The sequence below is a fragment of the Callithrix jacchus genome, chromosome 10 (assembly GCF_049354715.1).
Source record: "Callithrix jacchus isolate 240 chromosome 10, calJac240_pri, whole genome shotgun sequence".
Lineage (NCBI taxonomy): Eukaryota > Metazoa > Chordata > Mammalia > Primates > Cebidae > Callithrix > Callithrix jacchus.
The window spans coordinates 117,471,452-117,489,328 of NC_133511.1; the positions used below are offsets into that span (position 1 = coordinate 117,471,452).

The 17,877-nt window shown below is 39.9% G+C and overlaps 2 protein-coding genes across 11 annotated transcripts in view; one reads left to right on the plus strand and one right to left on the minus strand.

The window, feature by feature from the left end:
- The window catches only part of MS4A6A (membrane spanning 4-domains A6A), a 269,396-nt gene that overhangs the window by 120,971 nt on the left and 130,548 nt on the right, over positions 1–17,877 (minus strand). The window lies entirely within an intron of this gene.
- On the plus strand, positions 1,754–4,564 carry LOC118145508 (melanoma inhibitory activity protein 2-like). Its single transcript, XM_035262817.3, has one exon. It carries the CDS (start codon positions 1,836–1,838, stop codon positions 3,618–3,620), a length of 1,785 nt encoding a protein of 594 aa, XP_035118708.3. The 5' UTR covers positions 1,754–1,835; the 3' UTR covers positions 3,621–4,564.

The following is a 17,877-nucleotide window of genomic DNA, read 5'->3' on the forward strand; positions in this document are numbered from 1 at the left end:
CTTAAACTTCATATGGAACCAAAAGAGAGCCCGCATAGCCAAGTCAATTCTAAGCAAAAAGAACACAGCAGGAGGCATCACACTACCGGAATTCAAACTATACTACAAGGGTACAGTAATTAAAATAGCATGGTACTGGTACCAAAACAGAGATATAGACCAATGGAACAGAACAGAGGCCTCGGAGGCAACACAACACATCTACAACCATACAATCTTTGATAAACCTGACAAAAACAAGCAATGGGGAAAGGATTCCCTGTTTAATAAATGCTGTTGGGAAAACTGGCTAGCTATGTGCAGAAAGCAGAAACTGGACCCCTTCCTGACACCTTACACTAAAATTTACTCCAGATGGATTAAAGACTTAAACATAAGACCTGGCACCATAAAAATCCTAGAAGAAAATCTAGGCAAAACCATTCAGGACATAGGAATAGGCAAGGACTTCATGAACAAAACACCAAAAGCATTGGCAGCAAAAGCCAAAATAGACAAATGGGACCTAATCAAACTCTACAACTTCTGCACGGCAAAAGAAGCAGTCATGAGAGTGAATCAGCAACCAACAGAATGGGAAAAAACTTTTGCAGTTTACCCATCTGACAAAGGGCTGATATCCAGAATTTACAAAGAACTCAAACAGATTTAAAGAAAAAAAACCAAAGAAGCCCATTCAAAAGTGGGCAAAGGATATAAATAGACACTTGACAAAAGAAGACATATATGAGGCCAACAATCATATGAAAAAATGCTCATCATCACTGGTCATCAGAGAGATGCAAATCAAAACTACACTGAGATACCATCACACACCAGTTAGAATGGCGATCATTAAAAAATCTGGAGACAACAGATGCTGGAGTGGATGTGGAGAAATAGGAACACTTCTACACTGCTTGTGGGAGTGTAAATTAGTTCAACCATTGTGGAAGACTGTGGCGATTCCTTAAGGACCTAGAAATAGAAATTCCATTTGACTCAGCAATCCCATTACTGGGTATATATCCAAAGGACTATAAATCATTCTACTATAAGGACACATGCACACGAATGTTCATTGCAGCACTATTTACAATAGCAAAGACCTGGAATCAACCCAAATGCCTATCGATGATAGACTGGACAGGGAAAATGTGGCACATATACACCATGGAATATTATGCAGCAATCAAAAACGATGAGTTCATGTCCTTTGTAGGGACATGGATGAACCTGGAGAACATCATTCTCAGCAAACTGACAGAAGAACAGAAAATGAAATACCGCATGTTCTCACTCATAGGTGGGTGTTGAACAATGACAACACATGGACACAGGAAGGGGAGCACTGTACACTGGGGTCTGTTGGGGGGAATAGGAGAGGGATAGTGGGGGGTGGGAGTTGGGGAGATATAGCATGGGGAGAAATGCCAGATATAGGTGAAGGGGAGGAAGGCAGCAAATCACACTGCCACGTGTCTACCTATGCAACTATCTTGCATGTTCTTCACATGTACCCCAAAACCTAAAATGCAATAAAAATAAAATAAAATATAGGTTTTAGTGCTGCCTCAGGATGTAAAGTATAACAAGGGGGTGGGGTGGGCAGTTTGGGCCTCTGAGGCTTATGTGTGCCTAGCTCCCCCCACAGCCAGCTCTGCAGTGGTCTGCTCCGGTGGATTTGGGTTCCAAATGGAAGGCTGCGTGTTCTCCTCTGCTTATTGTTTCCCCAGTTGCTGTGGCGATTGCCAGAGCAGCCTTAGCGCTGTGCAGAGCCCAGGTCTACCTCTCAGCCCTACTTAGGGTTGGTCCTGGTGGAGCTACGCAGGGTTGTGGCAGCACTGCCTCAAAATATGACAGCAGATTCTAATTCTTATGGGTTTCCATGGGAATTCGTGATATGGGCAGCTATTGTTGGATTTTTTGCTGTTCCCATTTTTTTGTGGAGAAGTTTGAGATCGGTTAGGAGTCGGCTTTATGTGAGAAGAGAGAAAAAGCTTGCCAGTGAGCTTTCTGAACTAATTGACAAAAAAGGTAAACTACTTGAAAACCTTACCCTCATTAAAAAAGAGCATGAAGGCTGTGAAGTAGAGACATCTTTAAAGGAGGCCAGCTTTGAGGAGGAGGCAGCAGAAGCACGAAGTTTGGAGGCAACATGTGAAAAGCTGAGCAGGTCCAATGATGAACTTAAGGATGAGATACTTGGTCTCAAAAAAGAGTTAAAGGAACAGAAATCAAAACGTTCTGAACAAAAGCAACTGATGGCGGATATTTTAAAAACGATACAGTCTCTAGAAGATGAGTCAAAATCCCTCAAATCACAAGTAGCTGAAGCCAAAATCATCTTCAAGATATCTCAAATGAATGAAGAACGACTGAAGATAGCAATAAAAGATGCCTTGAATGAAAATTCTCAACTTCAGGAAAGCCAGAAAGAGCTTTTGCAAGAAGTTGAAGTATGGAAAGAACAAGTGAGTGAACTTAATAAGCAGAAAATAACATTGGAAGACTCCAGAGTACACGCAGAGCAAGTTCTAAACGATAAAGACACTCACATCGAGACTCTGACTGAACGCTTGCTGAAGATGAAAGACTGGGCTGCTGTGCTTGGAGAAGACATAATGGAAGAGGAGAACTTGAAATTAGCAATGAACACCGAATCAGAAGATGGTGCTAACTTAGATCATCCTCCAAAAGGAGCTTTGAAGAAACTGATTCATAATGCTAAGTTAAACGCTTCTTTAAAAATCTTGGAAGGAGAAAGAAACCAAATTGATTTTCAGTTATCTGAAGTTGAAAAAACAAAGGAAGAGCTTACACAGTGTATTAAAAATCTTCAGACTCAACAAGCATCTTTGCAGTCAGAAAATACACATTTAGAAAGTAAGAATCAGAAGCTTCAACAGAAACTTAAAATAATGACTCAATTCTATCAAGAAAATGAAAGGAGACTCTATAGGAAATTAACACTACAGGAGAACAGCCGGTTAAAGACAGAAGAGAAACTTTCTAAAGTGGACAAAAAGATTGTCCATGCCGCTGAGGAGCTGGAGACCTGTAGAAAGCGAGCCAAAGATCTTGAAGAAGAATTCAAGAGAACTACTCATTACTATCAGCGGTGGGCTACTGCCTATGAGAAAAAAGCACATCGTAATTGGTTGGCTGCTCAGACTGCTGAGGGAAACCTCAATGATTTAAGGAAAGAAAATGCTCACAGCAGACAAAAATTAACTGAAATAGAGTTTAAATTTAAACTCTTAGCAAAAGATCCTGATGCATTTGATGTTCCAAATAGGGCGTTTGGCAGAGAACATTCCCCGTATGGTCCCTCACCGATGGGTGGACCTTCATGTGAAATGAGAGCTTTTCTCTGTCCTCCAACTTTGTTGGAGGGTCCACTCAGACTCTCACCTTTGCTTCCCGTGGGGAAAGGAAGAGGCTCAAGAGGCCCAGGGAATCCTCTGCATCATCAGAGTACAAATGAAAGAGGAGAATCAACCTGTGGTAGGTTACCAGATCTTCACAGGGCTCCTTCTGACACTGGGTTCCTGTCACCTCGGTGGGAACAGGATCGTAGGATGATGTTTCCTCCACCAGGACACCAGGTCTACTGTGGTTGTAGACAAATGCGAAAGTAACTTTATGCTTAATTAAATAAATTGTAGTTTATTTTTAACATAAAAAAAGATTTATGAGCTTCCTTTCTTCCTCTTCCATCGTTCCCTGCCTCACCTTCGTAGATGATAGAGCTAGACCACCCTTCCATAGCTGAACACCCTCCTTACTCCCTCCCTGCAAAACTTGCACACAGGCAGACCTAGAATCCTCAAGACCACCAGAGTGGCTTTCTGGTACCACTCTTGCTAGACCAAAGAAAAGATGTGGAGGGAATTTTGCATCTCAATTCTTCATATCTTAGATAGTGCTAAATGATCCATATGTTTTCTTATAGTTGGATGTGCATGGATTTACACAAACACACGCACACACAGAACACCCTCTCCAACCACTTTTTGTGTACTTTTCACAACTGCCCAGCAGATGACAGCAAAGTGTCCTGAGGAACCACGTTTTCTATAATTCAGCTGTAGAGCTAGAAGCTAAATTGCCCCTCTAGGTATAGAACAGGCAATAGGAGGAAATGTTTTCTGTCCAGTTTCATCTGAGGCCCAAAGACAAGAGATGGCACAAAGACAAGAGTTGCACCCACGGCAGAGCAGCAGGAGGAGTCAGCCCCCGGCACAGGTAATTATTCAGGTAGAATTTCGATTCCTGCCCCCCAGCCCCCAGAGGAGTATTCTGTGCCCAATACTGTTTATGATTGCTTTCAAATGGATGATAAAAAGCAGATGGCAGTTTCTTATTGCGGTAAACTTTTCGACAGACCATGCTTCTCATTGCCTGCACCAGAAGAGACCACTCCCACCACCCCTGTTCTTATTTTGCCATGGAGATGGCAATCACTCCCAATTTACACAATGAAACCCCATTCACCCAAGTAGAAATTAAGAAAACAGAGCAAAAAATGGTTTTCTCAACCAGATTATAGAACTTTAAAGATTGAGTAAGAGCATAAGAGATTGAATAAGACTGAAGAAAGAGGATTTTGTTAGAAACAGAATGTCATTTGGAAACTACTGGAGAATTTCATTAGAAGGAAATTGTTGATGTTTTGTGTGATTTCCTCCCTCCTGTCACTATGGGAGAAGGAAGGAGGAACTTTCCCCTCATCTCCAGCTCAGAGAGAGAGGCTGGGATGGGACCACATGGGGATCATGACATAGATTTTCTGCAGTTTAGGGAAAATGAGAAATTTGAGTCCAACATACCAGTAGAAACCAAAAATCCCTAAGACCAGGGCTTTCTACTCTATGGCCAGCGTTTTAAATCTATTGATATATAACAAATCACCCAAACTCAGAGATTTAAAACAGCACACCTGTTATCTCACAGGTCGGGACTCTGGGCAGGACTTAACTGGGTTCTTTGCTTCAGGATCTCATCAGGTTTCAATTAACGTATTGACAGGGGTGAGGTCTCAACTGAGGTTTCACTAGAGAAGCATCCATTTTCAAGCTTACAATATTGTTGCCAGAATTCAGTTAGTTGTAGGATAAATAGCCGTGTTTCTTGCCAGGTGTTGGCTGGAGGGTAATGGCTACAGACTGCTCTCAATTCCCAAGGGCTGCCTGCACTGTCTTACCACAAGACTGCAACATGACATGTTGCTTTCTCAAGGCCAGCAATGGCGAGAAGGAGACACCAGTAAGACAGAGTTTACAGTGTTCTGTTACATGATCACGTAATCACATACCCCAAATAACATACATCCTGTCACCTTTACAGGATTCTGGTTATTCAAAGTAAGTCAAAGATCCTGCCTATATTCACAGGGAAATAACCACAAAAGGGCATGAAGACCAGGAAGCAGGAATCATCTAGCCACCCTAGAGGGGCTCTTATGGTGATACAGTTAAGCAAGAGATGTAGATTGTATTGGGGCGGTCTGCACTTCCACATGCAGGCTGTGTGAAAGAGAATCTACCTGGGTGGTTAGAGCTTGCTCTGAAAAGAAACCAGGAGGGAGCAAGGAGACCTTGAAGAGAATAAGGCTGGAGATTTTCTGATGGACATCCAGGGACAGGACAGAGGATGCATAGTCAGCTGCCAGCTAAGTCCATGAGGATACTGAGGGGAACCCCAACCCAGGAATCCCAGTGATGGAACCACAGGTGCCTTCAACAACCACCTGCCAGCATAGCACTGACATTGAGTTGGGAAAGTACCAATCGATAAAGACTTTTTCTGCCCCTCTCTCCTCATTTCTGCCCCTGACTCTGTGAGGATCAGAAATCCCTCTTAGCAATCCTCAGGGGGGACAGTTGGAGAAGAACTAGCGCTGGTTTCCGCTTTACATGTCAGGTGCCCTGTCTAAAGCAGGCCAAACTGAGGGAAAGAAGAAATTTTAACATGAATGACAGTTGTATTTTGATTTTTGCATAAAACTAGATTTTAACTACTAAAGTGACTGAAGAACTCTTCATTATTGGACAGCAAGACTCCATCTCAAAAAAAAAAAAATAAAAGAAAAAGAAAGAGGGAAAAAAAGAAAGAGGGAGGGAGGGAAAGAAAGAAAGAAAGAAAAGTTGTGGGAAAAGCATAAGGCTGTTCTGTTTTTTTAATTCTGAGTCCCTCTTATTCAAGTACAAGTCACAAACCAATTTGAAAATGCAAATACAACAAAACGTGCTCTATTATTCTGGTGTTCTCCGTAGTGTGGACACTTATGCTCTAGGAATTGAGCTATGAAATTCCTTAACACCATGTGGTACATCTTAAAGAATTGGGATTTTTTTTAAGTGCCCTATCTGAGAAAATATATTCTATCACCAAATACTGTAATTAAAGACTCATAACTGTAAAACAATTGTGATATTGTTTACTTACATTAAGTAACCCACTTTTTAACTTAATGCATTTAAAAATGAAATGTCATTATAACTTGTTTGTGCAGTATTGTTTATTACAATAAAAGGTAACCACAAATAAATGTAATTTAAATTTAAAAATTATTACATTTAAATTTTAGAATATATTTTAAATCTAAATTCAAATTTTAAAATATATAAATAAGTATGCAATAAACAATTTCCATATTTAATGGTGTGATTATAATAAATTTTACTGCACACCTAATGACAAAAATTAATGTGGTCATATATTTGTGACTGCCCAAGGTGTTCACTTTGCCCACTGCCTAGACATAGCTAATTCTTTAAGACGGGGGAAATGCAATAGAGAAAGAGTAATTTACGCAAGGCCAGCTGTGTGGGAGATCAGAGTTTTATTGTTACACAAATCAGTCTCCCCAGTATTCAGGGAGCAGAGTTTACTTGGATAAACTCTGTAGGATAACTTGGTGAGTGAGGGGAAGCCGGCCAGCCAGGAGTGCCAATTGATAAGGGATGAAATCATAGGGAGTTGAATTTAAGCTGTGTTTTGTTTTGTTGAGACGGAGTTTTGCTTCTGTTGCCCAGGATGGAGTGCAGTGGCGCAATCTTGGCTTGCTGCAACCTCCGCCTCCCAGGTTCAAGCGATTCTCCTGCCTCAGCCTCCCAAGTTGCTGGGATTAGAGGTGCGCCATCAAGTCTAGCTAATATTTGTATTTTTAGTAGAGGCAGGATTTCACTATGTTGGCCAGGCTGGTCTCAAATTCCTGACCTCAGGCTAAGGTGATCTACCCACCTTAGGCTCCCAAAGTGCTGGGATTACAGGCATGAGCCACTGCACCTGCCCTGAAGCTGATTTTTGAGCTGAGTCAGTTCTTAGGTGGGGGCCACAAAATCAGATCAGCCAGTTTATTGATATGGGTGGTGCCAGTTAATCCATCAAGTGTAGGGTCTGCAAGATATCTCAAGCACTGGTCTTTGGACCAGTTTAGGGAGGGTCAGAATCTTGTAGCCTTTAGCTGTGTTACTCCTAAATCATAATTTCTAATCTTGTGTCTAATGTTAGTCCTACAAAGGCAATGTAGTCCCCAGGTAAGAAGGAGGTCTGCTTTGGGAAAGGGCTGTTACCATTTTTTTAAAACTATAAACTATAAACTAAATTTCTCCCAAAGTTTGTTCAGCCCACTTCTAAGAATGAAGAAGGACAGCTTGGAGGTTAGAAGCAAAATGGAGTTGGTTAAGTTAGATCTCCTTCACTGTCTCAGTCATAATTTTGCAAAGTCAGGTTTATACTTGGTTCAGTGATGAAAAGATTTTGTCTGAACACCATTTAAAGATGATGGCATTTTATATCAATAAGATAAATTTGTAAAATTTTAACCAACATTAATAATCTAAATACCCTGACTTAATCATTACACATTCTATACATGTAACAAAATATTATATCTACCTCATAAATATGTACAAATATCATGTATCAATTAAGAATCTCAGATCCCATGTGTACTGGGTCAGAAGGTTTGTAAAATCTGAATCCCATTTTCTGACAAGATTTTACACTGTGTCAAAGAACAAATTAAAGACCACTAGAGCTTATAAATAAACTATAAATAGAAAAGCTGAGTTTACAGGTTTATATATGTGCCAAGTAAAGAAAGAACCCTGTGGGGAAATTCATTAAGTATTCACCAACTGGGGGAAAGTCAGGGTTTTTTTCAGACTGAATAGAAAGAGGTTCATAATAGTCATGCAAATTGAAGACTGAAAACTGAAGTCTTCAGTCTTTGGGCTGAGAAAGTGAGTTGTTTAGAATAAGTCCTGTTGTTTATAATCACTTACCAGTTTGGGGGGATTGAATCAGCTGCAGTGAGAAAAAACATTCAGTTTTGATTTGTTTCCTAAAAATATTTTTCTTTTATACTAAAAGAATTAGTTGCTAACCAAAATGACAGAAAAAAAACTTGATCAATAAATTTTGTTTTCTAAATGCCACTAAAATCTTAGATGATATAGGAGTGTGTATACATGTAAACATGAAAAATAAAATGTTTCCAAATGTGTTTTAGTAATAGCAACAAAAAGATGGTAAAATAGTTTCATTCTCTTTCAGTGTTACCATTTGGTTTAAGAAAATAGGAAGAAATTTGTTCAAGTCCTAAAGATACCATTTCGTAGTTTTAAAAATATTTTCAGACAAATCTCTGAGTCACTTCATAACTGGGTTATTTGAAATATGCAAGGAATCCTGTTCACTAAGATAAGTGCACACACCACAGTAGACATGATTCTGCAAATTCAATGTCAATAGCTGATACAGTTAGGCTTTGTGTCCCTACCCAAATCTCATCTTGAATTGTAATCCCCGGGTGTTTATGGAGAGACCTGGTGGGAGGTGATTAGATTATAGGGACAGTTTTCCCTATGCTGTTCTTGTGATCATAAGTGAGTTCTCATAAGATCTGATGGTTTTATAAGTGGTAGTTTTTCCTGTGCTCTCACCACTGTCTCCTGCCACCATGTGAAGAAGGCCCTTGCTTCCCCTTTGCTTCCCACCATGATTGTAAGCTTCCTGAGGCCTCCCAAGCCATGTGGAACTGTGAATCCCTTAAACCTTTCCTTTGTAAATTACACAGGCTCAGGTATTTCTTTAAAGCAGTGTGAAAATAGACTAAAGTCAACATAATTTGTCTTTTTATTATCTGATCTCCCCATTTTTCTTATAAAAGAATGATTACTTTATTCAGAAGTGGGACTCTGAATAAAGAAGTTAAGAGATGCTATTTCCCAGTCTTCCTTGCCTATGGAAATGGCAGTGTGACATAGTTCTCGCCAATGAGACCTAAGAAGAATTTTGCTGGAAATTTGTGGGAATAGGCTAATTTCTTATTTAGGCACAGCCCTTCCTCCTCCTCCTACTGCTGTCCTCCTGCCACCCTCCTTCTTTTCCTTCTTGTTCTTCTTATTCTTTCAACAGAAAAGGCAAATAGAAAGCTGACAATGGATTATCCAACTTGCTGCCATACAGCTCCTATGGAGATGAAAGCTCACATTATAGAGAGCTGATCACAAAACCCTGAGACTCTGAAAATACTGATGATGCTGAAAAGGCCTTTGTAAAATGATAGCTGAGAACATTACTACAGTGAAGGAGATCTAACTCAACTAACTTCACCTTGCTTCTAACCTCCAAGCCGTCCTTGTTCATTCCTGGGAGTAAGCCAAACTAACTTTGGGGGGAACTTAATTTAAAGTTTGAAACAAAGACAATAGCCCTTTTCCAAAACAAAGCCTCTTCCTGCTTGGGGAGCACACTACCTTTGTAGGACTAATCAAGTAGTTACACAATTAGAAATTATGGTTCAGGAGTCATGTAGTTGGAGGCTGTGAGATTCTGACCCTCCCCAGTTACTCCTGGGAATAACATCACTACTGCAAAACCTAAGATCAGTGCTCCAGACATTTTGCAGAACCCGTTGGTACCACTCACATTAATAAACTGGCTCATCTGGTCTTGTGGCCTTAACTCAGAAACTGACTGAGTGCAAGAGGACAGCTTTGATTCCCTGTGATTTTTATCTTTGACCCAAGCAATCAGCACTCCCAACTCACTGACCCCTTACCCACCAAATTATCCTTTAAAAATCCAACCCTTGAGTCTTTGGGGAGACTGATTTGAGTAATAAAAACACTGGTCTCCCATAGAGTCAGATGTGCATGAATTAAACTCTCCCTATGGCAATTCCCCTGTCCTGATAAATCAGCAGTGTCTAGGCAGTAGGCGAGGAGAGCCCATTAAGTGGTTACAATATTGTACATCTTGTTAATCAGCTCTAGACAGTTGCTATAGACTTCCTGGAAAAGCCTGCTTTTCTTTTCTTTTCTTTTTTTTTTTTTTTTTGAGATGGAGTTTTGCTCTTGTTACCCAGGCTGGAGTGCAATGGCGCGATCTCGGCTCACCGCAACCTCCGCCTCCTGGGTTCAGGCAATTCTCCTGCCTCAGCCTCCTGAGTAGCTGGGATTACAGGCATGCGCCACCATGCCCAGCTAATTTTTTGTATTTTTAGTAGAGACGGGGTTTCACCATGTTGACCAGGATGGTCTCGATCTCTTGACCTCGTGATTCACCCGCCTCGGCCTCCCAAAGTGCTGGGATTACAGGCGTGAGCCACCAAGCCCTGCTTTTCTAACTGGTGAAGCTTTCGTATTAAAGAATGCAATCTCAAATTGATAGACTAATATAGGTATTTCTAGAAAGAATATATTTTGTACAAATGAGCAAATAAATTTCAAGTTATTCTAATATTAAAAGTGAGGTTAAAATTGTTTTCACTAATAATTACCTCAGACACCTTTCCCAACCATTTAGAATGCACCACTGTTTAATGCTATAGCTAGAATTACCTTAAAAATACCCAGGTTTTATTGATTTCTCATATTTAATGGATGAAAAAATTAAGATACTGAAAGCCACAGTGACTCACCAGAGTTAAGATTCAGAGTTCGTAAGTCCAAGACCAATGTTGTTTCCTATATGCTGTGTTGCCTATGAGGATTCATATTACCTGTTCTCTACCATTTACTGTCAATACTCAATAGAGCTATTAATACCTCAGGGAAGCAAGATCAGTCAATAATGGAATATGTATTAGCATTGCAAACATGATCTATTTCATGAAGGCCAGAGTGAGAGTATTTCATCAGTTTGGATTCTCAGGGTCTCATACATGCTTTAATCTGTAACTGCATCAACATGTTTCATGGTGATGCTGAACATAGTAGAACATGGATGTAGAAGACAATTGTCTTCAAATGAAATTACCGGGGAAGCCAAAGGTTCACCTAGGAAATAGTACCTTTGCTAGGAGTAGGGACATCTCAGTTTGTTTCTGCGAAGCCTTTGTGATTGGGACAATGAGTTTAAAGTATGGAGAAGTGGATTCTGTTTCTAGCTTGTACAATTAATAGCTGCATAAGTAATGACTTAACCAAGAGTTCTGTCAGCAGCAGAGTATTATTTGTGTTCTGTTTGTGGGGATTGTTTTGTTTGCATATATATCTGAATTTTATGTGGTTTTGGGGGGCACATGGGAGTTCTGCTCATCTCTGTGTGTTTTTCTCAGGTGTATAGTAGTCACTTCAGCCCAGATAGATTCTTCAGCCATTAACTAAATGTTGGCTCCCTAGTTTTTCACTACAGATACAATAACGTAATCAGATGTGTAACTTTGTCATCTGTACATGCTTCCAGAACTTCCAGTTCAAAATATGTAGACCTTCATTGACATAAAGAATCCACATGGTGTCACAGGAATGACTCACATATCTTCCAGGAAGATACGTGAGTAAAAGAAGCTCTTCTATGCTGTGGATAGTGAGCAGAGCTATAAAGAATTAAGGATATAGAGCCTATAGTTTAATAAGGTTTTTTTTTCTTTTTCTGAGTAACCCCTGGTGGAATAAACAAAAGAAAAATGCATTTTTTGTCTACCTTGGGAAGGAAAATAACATGATTGTGAAGTCTCTCAGATTTAATAAAGCTTTGTTTGATTTCTAGATGTTTCTAAGAGCTTGTAAACATGTATAATAATAGTTACCAGAAACTTTTAGGGAAAAAAAGGAAAATGTAAACAAAAAAGGAACTATGACATTTTCACTAAGGAAGTGAAGAGTGATATGGAGAAATAAGAAACAGACAAACACGTGATGTCCTCAGGCCAGTTTCAAAAAACCCTTTCATACTAAGCCCCTTTTAACAGAAAGTGTTAATAGTAGTCAATTAAAAACAAAAAAGAACGCATAGCATTAGAAGAAATACATAATGTAGATGACGGGGGGATGGATGCAGCAAACCAGCATGGCACATGTATACCTATGTAACAAACCTGCACGTTCTGCACATGTACCCCAGAACTTAAAGTATAATAATAATAAAATAAATAAAAATTTAAAAAGAACACATAAAATTCACTTAGCTCTCCTAATTATTGCAACAAATTGTTTTATTAAATTCAATCAGTCCTAGGTCTTAGAGAAGCTACAAATGGGATTATCTAATGGACAAATGTGACAGAAATGGGATGGGAACTTGAAGAATATAATAAATTTCTGAGGATCAAGAAAGTGGAATTAAGTCCTTCTGATTTTGAGAAATTACTAGGCAGTAGTGCAGATCAACTACTTTTGGGAGACTTTGTCTCCTAATTGTAATTTTAACAGGCCCAGATCCATGGTAGTGCAAAGGAGGGTACAGGATAAAGCAAACTTTATAGACATAAAATGCAAACCTATGAAACAGGGTATCAAACTAGATGTTGAAGGTAAGGGCACCTTTGGGAGACTGTTTAGGCAGGATTAGGAAGGCATGAGTTGAGGTTACACACAACCCTAGTTTTATCTGGTCTCTCTCCAAGTTTATTATAGATTAAAGAATCACAGTTGCCTGTAAACATTTTTGTGTTTGAGGAATTCAATCACTGTATCGCCAAGAGATGGGATTCGAATTCATTGGCGCTTCCAAGAGTCTTTACAAACCTGGTGAGTCAGATAGACTGATCTTTACTCACACCATTTAAGATTATGTAAATGTAAGCACTTGCGTTAAACTAAACTGAATTCTGATAACAAATGCCTTAATAAAAATGGGCTTTTTTACACTTCAGGCAAACACTGTAAATTATATGGATACACAAAGTTTCTTTACTTTCACTAGCTGATTAAAATTTGAGTGGCTATTTTTTTCTGGTAAGATTTTAATACTGACTTTCTTAATATTAAAGTACAATCACAAGATTTTTATCTTAAGAATGAGAACTAATATTACACAGCTGGGACTAATGACTCATCTTTGTTAATGGGAAGACTGTTTAAAAAGTTAAATGCATACATACAAAGAGAGCAAAAGTCACCACACTACAACTTTTGTGCCTATAGTCAATATTTTCGTTCCTCATAGCATTCAAATTAAGAGCTTAAAGTCGTTATATAAAAGTCATCATCATATGCTTTATTAAACATTTTTATATTATAAAAACAAAATGCAAAGTTCTGAATAATATTGCCATCAAATAATATTTAATTTGTGTATGTGTATACATTAGATATGTTTAGAATAGTTTTACAAGATGATTAAGAATATTGACAGCCGGTGGCTCACGCCTGTAATCCCAGCACTTTGGGAGGCTGAGGTGGGTGGATCACGAGGTCAAGAGATCGAGACCATCCTGGTAAACATGGTGAAACCCTGTCTCTACTAAAAATACAAAAACTTAGCTGGGCATGGTGGCACGTGCCTGTAATCCCAGCTACTCAGGAGGCTGAAGCAGAAGAATTACCTGAATCCAGGAGGCGGAGGTTGCGGTGAGCCAAGATCGTGCCATTGCACTCCAGCCTGGGTAACAAGAGTGAAACTCCGTCTCAAAAAAAAAAAAAAAAAAAAAAAGAATATTGAGAGCACATGGACACAGGGTGGGGAACACTACACACTGGGGTCTATTGGGGGAATAGGGGAGGGACAGCGGTGGGGAGTGGAGTTGGGGAGAGATAGCATGGGGAGAAATGTCAGATATGGGTGAAGGGGAGGAAGGCAGCAAATCGTACAGCCACGTGTGTACCTATGCAACTATCTTGCATGTTCTTCACATGTACCCCAAAACCTAAAATGCAATAAAAAAAAATGCTTAAAATACGGTATGATTTATGCAAAAAAAGTACACACTAACAAAACAAACAAATGAAAAAGAATATGAGAGGATAGAATTGGTAACCCACATAACAGAGTAGTTGCCTCACCTGATATAAAGTGCACTCACTTTTTAAGAAAAACAAAATATTTATTATAAAAATAAACTGTAAAATTAATTTCAAATGTTTCCACTACTAGTTTTTTAAAGAGAGGTGTATTATAAACAAACTATACCTGTTCAGTAACCTACATAGGCTGCCTAGAATCTTCTTTGTTCTTACTTTCAGACCACAAATCTTTATATAAAGGCAAGCATAAAGTTAAGCATTTTGGCTTTTGTGTATACACTTTGCTCTTCCATTTGATAGTGCAGAAAAATTTGTAACATGAACCTAAAAGCTAGCTTGCACCCTCATTTTAAATAGCATTGGTTTTAATGCCACTCTGCTTGTGGTCAAACTTCAGTTTCAGCTTTAAGTACTCCAGCAATCCATAATACTCCTGTCTCCGTCTTCCTGTCTCCCGTTATTCCTTCTCGGATTCCCTCAGCCTTCTTATGAATGGTTCCATTTTGACAGTCATTTGGCAAGTTCCTTTGAAACATATCTTAAAAGCCCACCTGATAAATTCTTCTATTTTTCCACCAAAATATGTGGAATGTTGAGGAAGACCTGAGCTTAAAGAATTGCTACTACACACTTCAAAACCTGATGGAATTACTGAGACTTTTATTGTTACTGTGTCAAAATCATTTTTGTAAAGTCATTTTAAAATTTTCATCTCTAATCTTACCACTTTAAAAAACAAAAGACAAATTTCTGTCAAAAGAAGAAAATCCTTCATAGCTTTTATATTCCAGTTTTTCTGATTCTGTAAGAATTTCCTTGTCAAAAGAGCTTATAGTACCCTCTTTTTTCCTTCTGAGAACTAAAACAGGATATTCACCTACTTCTTCAACTGTTCTTTGAGCATCATTCATTGTCCAAATGTTTGCATGATCACGATTTATCCTTGCTGAAATTTCAAGCTCGGCAATGTCTTGCTCCTTATGAAGGAAGATGACTTCCTTTGACAATGGCAAGAATACCGTAGGGGTTAAGGGGGAGCTTTGCCCTTGGCCATCTGAAGATTCCCTGAAAAGTCAACTTGCAAAAGGCAGATTAACTAGAGAAAAGGCATAAAAATTACTCAACATACAGACATGAGGGCCTTCAGAATGAAGACCCAAAAAATACAGGGGAAATTGTCCATTTGTAGGTTTAGGTTCAACAAAGTCAGGGCACCCTGTAGAAATATGACCGGATATAATCTAATGCTGATAGACTGAGTGGGAAACCCAGCAAGGCCCATCTTTCTAGTGTTTTTTTTTTTGCCCTCTCTGTGCTGCATTCCTTCCTTTTGGGCATGGGACAGGACGATCTCTGGAATGAGAATCTTATGACCTACAGTTAAACAAAGTAGCTCAGATGATTTCTTTATGGCCAGTTTTTACACAGATAGAGTGGAAGGAGAGTTAGGATAATGCTTTTAGGTTTTATGGCTGGCTTTGGGGGGAGCGGTTCTGGTTTCTATGACCCACTTTGGGGAGGATTCTTGTTTCTGCAGCTAGCCTCAGAGGAAAATAAGATTGAGAGACAGGAGGGCCCAAGAAGGTCAGAGAAAAACTTCCGCTTCTGAGGCATTCATTTTGGGGTATTGTTTTCTGAGCCCCTAAATACATAATAGGTATCTTTGTCTTTGCCCTTTTTATTGTTCTTTTTCTCCTTTTTTCTCTCATTTGCCACTGTCACCATTCTTAGATGGGCCTTTGAGGATGAATATGCAAAATTCATGATTTGGGTTAAGCATGCCTCCATAGCTATGGGTCTTACAAGCATTAACTGTCTATCATTTGCATCTTCAGACTGATATTCAGAAAAGCTTCAGGATTTCCACATTAGGCTAGACAAAAAATTTTTAAATAAATCCATCAACATATTGATATGGGAGAGGGGTAGGGAAGTACTGGGTAGAGAAGGGTCAGGTCCCTGGTAAGGGAACTTTGGGCCTGTGCCCATGAACCTAGGTGAGAACAGGCACTCTTGTTTTCATGCCCAAATGTTGCATTTCCAAGCCGGCCATATCCCCTCTCCTCCTGTGCCTATAAAAACCCTGAGACCCCAGCGAGCATACATATACAAGTGGCTGGACATTGAGAGGAACACACTGGCAGAAGAACATACCAACAGAAGAACACACCAACAGATGCTGGCAGACCATTGATAGAATTGGCGGAACGAAGCTAATGCCAAAGGAAATTTGGTCAAGGATGGTTGGAGGAGGGCCAGGCTGCTGAGTGGTCAGACACCAGGGGAAGACCACCTTCCCAGTCCATCCCACTTCTGGCTCCCCATCCACCTGTTGATAGCCACTGTCACCACTCAATAAAACCTTGCACTCATTCTCCAAGCCCACATGTGATCTGATTTTTCTTGTACACCAGGGCAAGGACCTTGGGATACAGAAAGATCTCTGTCCTTGCGATAAGGCAGAGGGGTCTAATTGAGCTGATTAAAACAAGCTACCTGCGAACAGCTAACCTGAAAGAGCACATGGTAACACATGCCCACTTGAGCTTCAGGAGCTGTGAACACTCAACCCTGGATGCTGCCATGGAGTTGGAGCCTACACTCCCCATGACCTGCCCGTGTGCATGCTTCCTTAGGGGTATGAGCTGTGGGGCACCAAATAAGTGAGCCACACCCCATCGCACATCCTGGGAGGGGGATAAGGGAAAACTCCCTTCATTTCAGAATGTTAAAGCTTATTCACCCCATGAGAGCCATTTAAAATGCTATTTTTAACATCAGTTCTGTTCCATTGGTCTATTCATCTTCTTGCTAGACTTATTACTAGGATTATGTAGTATGCTTCCTTGCTGTTCTATTTTAATATCCCAGGAGAATGTAAACCCCACAAAGGAAGGTGATTTTGTCTGTTTTTTTCATGGATACAATCCAAGCACCTAGAACACAGCCTGGCACAGAAAAGGCACTCAAACTTTGGTATTTCAATGAGAAGTGAGGAATATTCTTCATGTGGAATTTCTTAAAGGAATGCTGTGCCCTACACCTTTTCAGTAAGGATATTTTCTGTGAAGTACCATGAGAGGACTGCTCTGTGCACGGCAACATCAGCCGAGGCAGAGACCAAGAAAGGCAGAAACCTGGCAGAGATGCTGAGGATGGTGTAGAAAGAGATCCCGGTGCTTAGTCATCCCATCATGTCCATCGTCCTGTGTAGCCTCCAGTTACACAAAGCCAGAGATGCTCAGCCTCATCCCCATCTGAGGCAATTGCATTCTTTTGCCCCATTCATCATCACTGAATGGTCAGTCCCAGCAATTCTGGTTTACTCTGACACCAAGGGCACCAGGAAATAATCATTTGTTTGTATTTCACTTGGAAGGAAGGGTCTTATACTAGATTTGGGGGTTTATTGTTCAAACCCAGATGACCAGTAAAGGAAGTTCCTGAAATCAATAATATTGCAGTTAAGAGCACAGCCCCTGAAGTAAGATTACCTGGATTCAAATCTAGGCTTCGCTGATTACTAGTTTGTGTGACTCGGGGTAAGTTACTTAACCTCTCTGTAATTTAGGTTATCAGCCAAAAGACAGAAACCTTCTACTTTGTAGCAGAGAATACTTGCTAGAAAGAGTCATTGCCTGTGTGTTAAAGAACTGTAAAGGCATGAAGAAAACAATTAAATATTGTAGAGATA